The sequence below is a fragment of the Cyphomyrmex costatus genome, unplaced genomic scaffold, assembly GCF_001594065.2.
Source record: "Cyphomyrmex costatus isolate MS0001 unplaced genomic scaffold, Ccosl1.0 scaffold28, whole genome shotgun sequence".
NCBI lineage: Eukaryota > Metazoa > Arthropoda > Insecta > Hymenoptera > Formicidae > Cyphomyrmex > Cyphomyrmex costatus.
Genome location: NW_017276910.1, coordinates 474,242 through 483,546, shown reverse-complemented (window position 1 = coordinate 483,546; position 9,305 = coordinate 474,242). Strand labels below are relative to the sequence as shown.

General features: G+C 34.6%; 1 protein-coding gene across 3 annotated transcripts in view; it reads left to right on the top strand.

The window, feature by feature from the left end:
- for (cGMP-dependent protein kinase for) overlaps positions 1 to 9,305 on the top strand; it is a 47,197-nt gene that overhangs the window by 26,997 nt on the left and 10,895 nt on the right. The window contains exon 1 of one of the 3 annotated variants that reach the window (XM_018541246.1): positions 64 to 615. The exons of the other annotated variants lie outside the window; for them this stretch is intronic. Within the exon in view, the coding sequence (XP_018396748.1) occupies positions 159 to 615 (457 nt within the window). The 5' untranslated portion in view covers positions 64 to 158. Of the gene's footprint in view, positions 1 to 63; positions 616 to 9,305 lie in introns of those variants that run through there. 3 annotated transcript variants of the gene reach the window in all.

The following is a 9,305-nucleotide window of genomic DNA, read 5'->3' as shown; positions in this document are numbered from 1 at the left end:
GCGCTCCACTTTTTCCCTTTGCGCAGAAGGACTCGAGAGGAACAAAAAAAAAAAAAAAAAGAAAAATCGCGAGCGAAAGTCTCGCTGGTCGAGTAGAGCGAGACGCCCAACTCGGTTTCTCGATCTCTGCTTTCTGTTCGCACGCGACTTTCGAGGTCATGAAGGTCCGGAGTTATCCTGGTCGGGCGGTTCTCGAGGATCCCGAACTCCTCTTGGACCCGGACGCGACGCGTGGCAGGGCCATGGAACTGCTCTACGAGGCCAGCTGGCGGGAGTGCAGGGTCAACTGGACCAGCAACGGCGGCAACAAGATTTCCGCCAGGCAACAGGACGACGAGCCTTACAAGCGACCGTACGCCGATATGGTGGAGGCCGCGTTGGAGGATCCGAACAACGGGCCGTCCTCGGCAAAAGAGGAAGACGCGCGGTCCAGGGGATCCAGCAGCACCGGCACCACCGACAGCGAATGCCCCGAGACGAACCAGCCGTCACCTGACAACGCTCAGGGGGGCTTCCTCATTCCGCGGCCGAGACTGATCGTGCCGGTCCATACGTACGCGAGGAAAAGACGTACTGGTGCGCCACAACCTATAAAGAGACGTCAGATACGCGAAGGTACTTGTCCATCACGGATATGATCGTTGGAGACGAAGATCCGGGTTGGTTCTTGTGAGGTCTTTTTCGGGAATATGTGAATCGCTTTAGGCCGGAATCAGACTATATATTGAAGGTGGAGATCCAAGATTAAAGATTGAAATTTTACCAATGAGAACAAAGAAATCTTAGCGCTCCTTTTGTCTTGGTTGGTCAAACTTCAATCTTTCAGTCTTCAATCTCATTTTTCAATGCGTAGTTTAATACCGGCCTTATACACAGCTCCCGATTATATTTTATATGATCATAAAATCGTGCAATCCTTTCACGCAAAATTCTGATTACTAGTAAGATTCAACTTGCAGGGGAACGTTTTTAAAACTGGAGAAGGCTGATAATCGCATCTTCCAGTCCTATTGGCTTTTTCGATTGCCATTTTTTACTTAACTGGTTTACCATCCAATAACCGCTTAGTAATTCTTTAATACGATGCGGTTATTAAACGAAACATGGCATATCTTTACGCTTTTCTGATAAATCTAGAGCTTTTTACTTAAAACATGGCTTTTACCTGAAGACACACACTCTGAAAATTTTAATTCGCGGATTCTTTAATTTTCAATTACAGAAAATATTGAAGTTTCAGTATTTCTGTTAAGAAAAATATCGAAAAACTATTAAATTTTCAAAACGCGAATATTACAGGATAACTTTAACAAATTAAAGAACATATAGAGTATATCTAAAGATTCTAAAGTCACACATTTCTTGAGAGAAGTCGCACGTGTACTTCTACAAAAAAAGAAAAGAGAAAGTACGCGATTTCCGAGACACTGTGTACACAGTTACCGGACGTCGTTATGTCTTACAATTAAATATGTATATGATACACGTTTATATAATTATTCTGATATGTAGAAAGAACCACAACGTAACATGGAGCGGATCGCACGCAAACGCGCATGCACACGCACATCCTTATTCGCAGTTTCCTTTGACGCGCGTGGATAGGACAAAGGTTTTTGGTACCGATGTCGCGTGAAGTCGACCTCGATATCGTATTTTTTAGAGCACGAAACCGGATTACCTCGCGAAATTGGCTCTTCGTCTATTTCGCCGCCCGAGAAAAGCGATCTTATCGTTCACTCTGTACACGCAATTGTGTTCGCGTTTTGCAACGACACGTTTCAATTACCTATACAACACGGATACGAAAGGCGTTCAGAATTTCTACATATTCATGATTAATGCAGTTTAGATAAATTACATTCGTATTAGTCTCACCATAAAATCTGCAAATTAATAACTCATAGTGTATCTGATGAATAATGTATGAATATTCGAACTGTTGACATTTATAATGGAATACCAGGAGATTATTAGTATGGATTTTTTTCTATCTTTAGAATATTTATATATGTCTTCACACATTTATAATGAAAGATAATCTGTTATTTACAGATTTTATTTTATAATTCAGGCGAAAAAATATCTTTAATTTTTGAATTTAATTTTGCATTGCACACTTTCAAAACTTTCTATATGTAGAATTTCGTATTTATATGAAAAAACTTCGAGCATTCATTATGATTAACTATATATAAATAATACATTCCAGATAAATTGTGTCGAACTTTGAATTTTTTAATGTAAATCTTGCTACTTGCAGATACCACGTTTATCATTTGCAAGTCAATTTGTGGCATCAATGCACCATTGAGAGAAAGTCGTATATTGACGCGTTATTAAGAATAATGGAAAGTAGAATTAACTATCGTCAGTTTTACGTAGTGACATTCAAATACTAAGATCGGTATTAGTATTTCTATACATTTGGCTGTAATTAGTTTTACGTCTAGATACGTTCATAAAAGTCGTGGACAAATCCGAATACAAAAATTATTTGATGCAACAATGACATTTTAAAATTTTATCCGATAAATTTAAAGAAACTGAATTAATAAAAACTTAATAGTCTGCATTGTTTTGCCATCTACATAATTTTTTTAGAAATTTTTTCTTATATAGTTTGTTTATCGAACACTCGAAAAATTTCATTTATCATCTTGTATGTATATCGCTGGTGGGATTTTTATCAATGCATATGCCGCTTTGAAGTTAGATAAATGAAGGTGTTTACACGACATTTACAAACTTTACATTGCTGCGATACGCACGCAACGTAAATTTTTGTAGGTCTCTAATGTCGCATAAACGTACATTAAAGTGTGTCACTTTTTTCTAAAAAGAAAGTCTCAATTTCTCAATGAATATGACTCAGAACTACAATTATTCTAATAGCACAACATGTTTGGCATAGCCGATTTAACTTAATATTTTGTGATGGGAAATATAGGACAGAAATATAGAACAGAAATTGAATACTTTTTGTTGTTTCATTTCTATTTTGTTGTCGCAATTGTTTTATCAAAAATAAGACCACAAACGATAACTATGTTATTTGATCTTACAATTTGATGAAATTGAAATAACTGCATTCAGAGAAACATAATAATAGTAACTATAAAAGTACTTGCTTCGGCAGTACATATACTAAAATTGGAGCGATACAGAGAAGATTAGCATGGCTCCTGCGCAAAAATGACACGCAAAATCGTGAAGTGTTCCACATTGTTTAGGGCGTTGAGTGGCTCACCGTTCGGTGCGATCTGTAGATCCGAGTTCGATTCTACCTGCGCCCAGCACACGCGATTTTTCGCGTGTAAAGAGCCGAAAAAAAATTGCTCCATCTGGTGATTAAGAGATCTATAATCATCAGTGCCGTTCAGATCCGGCGTTAAACTGTAAGATCCTCTATATGAAAGTATACCGAAAAAGGCAATGGAAAACCACTTCGGTTTATTTAATTCCCAGGATATCACTATGGTGAGGAAATCATGGCCAAAGTAATCGCCAATGTTCGGGGGGACAGGATAAGGCACATGAAGAAAAAAAAACATCCGCGAAAAATATTAAAACTGCATAAAAATTAATCGTAACGAAGTTAAAACAATTATATAAATTTTACATATAAAATTTTGTATTGTTTAATTATTATTACTATACTTTTTTTTCTAATTATAAGTGACAGACAATACTAGGATCGTAAAGGAGAACGGTATTTCAAAATGAATTAATGAGTCAACAAAATTGGATTGCGAACGAAATGTATATTCAATCTGTTTGTGCTAAAATGACTGTGTCAGCCCAATAGACTCGTGAATGCTTTTTATTGACGACCTCAAATTGATCTGTTTCTAAAAACATGCGATTTTTAAAAAATGTGCTTTTACATAAAATAAGAGATACAATAGTAACGATTAATTTAAAAAGCGATATAAATCTTCAAAGATTTTTCTTATACGATGTGATTCTTGTTTCTTTCATTTCACTTAACACGCGAAGTATCTAGATAAGGATGCCCGAAATGTTTGATACTCAAGGCATCTGGTTTTAAGGGATCGTCTAGAGCTGGAAATCTCGACAGCTGCTGCACGACTGAATCTTTTTTTGTCGTCGAATTCAAGTTTTCGAGCAAACACACACACACACACATACATTGCCGACTGCCTACCTTTATTCAGAAAACGTGTAAGACGATTTTAATTAACCACTTTCTCTCTAATCTTGTATTCACGCGATCACGCAATATGTGTAGGTATATACTGCATACCGCAGATAGAAATTTATAATCCTTTTAATAATTATCTTAATTTTTCAATTAATTATTACATTTATCTGTATTTCATATACACGATAAATCATAGGATTAGATTGGCAATTTTTTATTGTTACTTAATGACAATTACTGGACACATGATAATTGGAATGATAATCTTAAACGATTGAAATTCAGGCTGGATAATTACGACTCCTATCATCTTTTTAATGACAAGTCAAGCTAATAAACTTAAATAAAAGCGCTTGATACACGCACGCGAGATTATTATTACAGATTGTTACATATGAAATTGTCTGAACGTTGTCATTTTACTCGATCTGTTATTTCATCGGCAGCGTAGTTTTTTTAACGCCATATAAAATCGCTTAGATCCTGCGATTTATTTTTGTCAAAGCGTCATCGTGACTCAACAACGGCTACGTAATATAGGTCTCAAGCTAGCGACGCTCATGCGAGGACCGCATTGACCGCGAGCATCGTTTCCGTTAATTAAAATTATAATTGTCAATAAAGTTCAATGAAATATCGTCGTTACCCATATATCGTCTAGGCCTGATTGTTTAATTGCATAAATAAATCATCTTGTGTCCTACTAAGTGTAATTAGAGTTGTATAAAAAGCGAAACATTTTAAGAACTTTTTTTAAATGATGAATTTGTATATACAATTGCATCTCGATTAAAAATTTGTATGTATAATATCAAGATACATATACACGAGTTCGATTTAAGGATATATCATACACATTTTCACAAACATACTAATATTTATACTTTAAATAAACTATATACGTATAAAAGTTGCATGAATAATTATAATTATAATATGTGTATAATAATTATATTTTTAACACATTTTTTATTGTTATAATAATTTATTTTGTAATAAAAAATAATGATAATTAAAAAATGACAAATTTTAATTTTTTTAAATAATATATAAGTACTTTATGTATTTAAGATTTATACAAAGTTTTATTGCGATGCAGAGATTATTTGTTCTATAAATAAACAAATAAATTTTGTTTTTTTTTGCAGAATAAATATAATCTCTACATTGTAGTGAAACTTTACACAAATCATCTTGAATATTTAAAGTACTTACATGAAAAAAAATTGAGACTTTTGTAATTATTTTTCAATTGTATTTCTATTGGAGCACAGATAAAAACATACTTCTATTTCTTACTAAAATAATTTTTCATCCAGATTCTAAATTACCATTACTTTTAAATACGTTCTAAACTGTGATTTTTTTCATCATTTAAAAAAAATGTATATAATATTTCCTTATAATTATAACTATATTACTTAATTCAACATTGAATTCTTTTCTGCTTAAGCAGTATCCGTTTAATTACTCATTAATTGGTAGTGTTTTTGGGAGTTTTAGGAGGGATAGAAAGGAGGAAAATGATAAAAGAATGATAAAAGAAATGCGGTGATCGGTAGTAGCTGATTGTTCAGCAACTGGTTGTTAGCCGATTTCCGCAATCGTATTGTTCCAATTCAACATCCTGTTTTGCGCACCTTCTACGCAAAAAACCGTGACTTTACAGCTCAGAAGCAACAATGAGGTAATCAACACTCGGCCAACGATTCGAGGGTTCTCGCCGTGACGTTCGTATCGACCCTCGTTGCTGCACGGTGACAGGATCTGTCCCTCAGTGCAGGTACTAATCACAAGTTAAAACCGATACCTGGAAACTTGTTTCACCAACTCTTGTCAAAGGTTTCCATTCATTGACGAAATGCTGAAAGTAAAAGATAATTTCAGAGAATTTCAGTTGTTCATGGTCCTCCTTTTATTTCCTCACGAATTCTTCACTTTCTCTTAAATCGTATTTTTATTATGATCTCTTGACTTGTCTTCGATCTATATTCTGGAAAATGAAAATCGTGAATCAAATCGGTTGCACCAACGAAGTTTTCTCGTAGACACTTCGCGTGATAAAGATTACAGTAGTTTACTTCTGATGAAAATAAATTACACGCTTATCACATTTTTACTTTCCGATCGCTGTCTCACGCTTCAACACGAGCCCGAAGCTACCGGAGCAAGTAAGCAGGAATTCGGTTACGCTGGTTTCGTGTAAAACCTCGAGGGGATATCATGTGTGAAGCGTAAACTCTTTGTCCTGTTATATGTCGTCATGTTAGGCCTTTTACCGCGTGTTTTATATATATTGTGTGTGTGTGTGTGTGTGTATAGGTATATATATATATATATTATATATACAAAGCTCAGGGATATATTCAGCGGTGCTCTGTGCAAAGTTGTTACCGCGGTGTAGTATGTCCACAGACTCGAATAGCCGGACGAACCTCGATGAGGATTCTTCTGTTCATTCCTTTCTCTCTCTCTCTGTCTCTTTCTTTCCCATTCTGTCTCCTCCGTGAGGTTTGTTAGGTATATCGAATGAATTTCTTTGTTCCTCAGTTAGAAGTAAGTATCCGCGAGCGTCATATACACGATAATTAGCGTTTACGAACACATAGTGAAGTATAAAAATAGGATTTTGTAAAAATACATGATCCATGCAAAGATAACACGAGGAGATAATGCATCCTTTTTCGTTTTGTTTTAAGCATTTATGCTTTTATATAAGAAATTTTTTGGCCGTGCAATTCCAGATTTCACTACACGATTGCATAGATTTGCTATTACATGTATCTTTCACGTATTTATAATTTTTATTGTAATTTTATTATAATTGAATTGATACCTGATATTTGTACAATATTAATGTTTAAATATTTGTTATTGATAATAAATAAAGATATTTTAGAAGAAAAACCTAAGATAATTTAGAAAAAATCATAATTTATTTAATGTGATAAAAAAAGTATGTAATGACAAGGAACAAACGCTTTGTTATTGCTATTTTTATGATATCTCAATCTATAATATTATGTATGCAATCGATACCGCGATATCGATGAATTATAAATATTAATATGAGATGATGTAGAATAGTTTACAGTGATTAATTGCGACGTAGTCATCTAACTAAGAGCGACAATTCGCAGCTTATAAAACTCGGTGCAGCATTGAATATTTGCTAAACAAACGATGCGCACAATCAATTGTTTTGGTGAAACGATGACACATCAAGAATAAACCCGGTTTGATTGATACAAGAGAATGCCCTCATAAGTTTTTTTCCTTTTGCGAAACGCATCGCAGAAAGTAACCAGTGGACTTGGTTGTTTTATTCTTGCGAAAGTGATAAAGATGAACGAAGGACAATTCTCTCGACTTTCGCAGCGTAGTTATATAATTATCTATACGCTATGATTATCGGTGCACATTATTTGTAAAGATTAAATGGAATAGTCATGCAGAGACTAAAGAGTATGACTTTGCCGATATTCGGTTCCGCGACTCTCGAAGAAGTGGCATTCAAAGTTGGACGCTTCTATTCTTGTAGCAATCAAATCGAAAGGTTTTCATTGTGCGAATCGTTATGCATGAGAGTACAACAGTTTTACGCAAGATAACTGACATTAATGAGGGAGATGCTATTTGTCGAGCCTTTTTAATTTCTCGAATGGACATAATGTGAGCAATACTGAATTTAAAATACTCATACTGAAGTATCCTTCAGTATGAGTATTTGAAATTATCATTTTTGTTATATCCAAGTATTATAACATAACTTTTATTTATTTAGACGAAAATTATTATTATAGTAACTATTAATAACTATTAATAGTAATCTTATCAAAAATAGATATTAAGTATTTGATAGATTTGATTATTTTATTGCATATTTATAGACACTTGTAATCGTATTTGAGAAATTCTCTAATTATTTAATTTAGTTAATTATGTATGACAAAAAAATTTAATTTTGTACCATATTTTGTAACTGCAAGAATTTTCGTAATCGAATGTTGAACTATAATACATGCAGCTTAATCGTTGGCATCTATAATCTAGTTTGTAATCATTTCGCGGCACGCGATTCATCGTCAAAACCCTAACGTTGTTTCTTTATTAGCATTGCAATTATGCAACTTTCCAAAGTTTGTAATAGCGATACGCGCACGCAAACATTATCATCCGTGTGAAGCTGGCCCCCCCAATATTAAAAAATCGATTTTTTTCTTCATGCATTCGTTTGCTCATTGTTTGCTCACCCTTAGTTCAAAAGATATACGAAAATTATGTTTTGGGGGGCCAACTTCACACTAGCCCCCCAATATTAAAAAATCGATTAAATTTCTTCATGAATTCGTTTGCTCATCGTTTGCTCACGAATGCTCAGTTGGAATATTCGTTTGCTCACCCTTAATTTCAATGTGGTCTCTGTGAAGTTAGCACGTCAACTTTAAAAATCGGAAATTTTAATAACAGTACTGTTTGCATCCGCAATAGTTCTAGAGTTCCTGATAGGTTTCATCAATAGTACTGTTGATTTAGGCCAAAAATTTTAAAAAATAAAAATATGCGGTGCTAACTTCGCGTGGCACCGCAAGATTTGAAAAAGCCGATTTTTATGACGGAATCTCACAGTACTCGAAGAGTACTACAGTTCCTGATCGATTATAACAATAGTACCGGCCATTAAATATTTTTAAATAAATTTTTTTAAAAAAAGCTCGCACCTCAATTTTCAAAAAAATTATTTTTTTTTGCGCCATTTTGTAGTACTCTTCGAGTACTACAGTTCCTGATCGGTTTTAGTGACACTACCCACCTTTTTAATATGTTTAAACAATTTTTCGATCCGTGCGCTGGCACCGCACGTCAAGAGTAAAGTACCCCTAAACGGCCGGTACTGGTCGACTTTTCGACTTTTTCCGACAGTACTACAATAGTTCCGAAGAAATATGCAGGTGTCGACCCGAGTACTCCTCGTTTAATACGTTTAAATAATTTTTTAATTTTTCCGCTGGCACCGCACGTCAAGAGTATAATGCCTCTAAACAGCCAGTACTCGCGTCGAAACCTGTATATTTCTTCGGAACTATTGTAGTACTGTCGGAAAAAGTCGAAAAGTCGGCCAGTACTGGCCGTTTAGGGG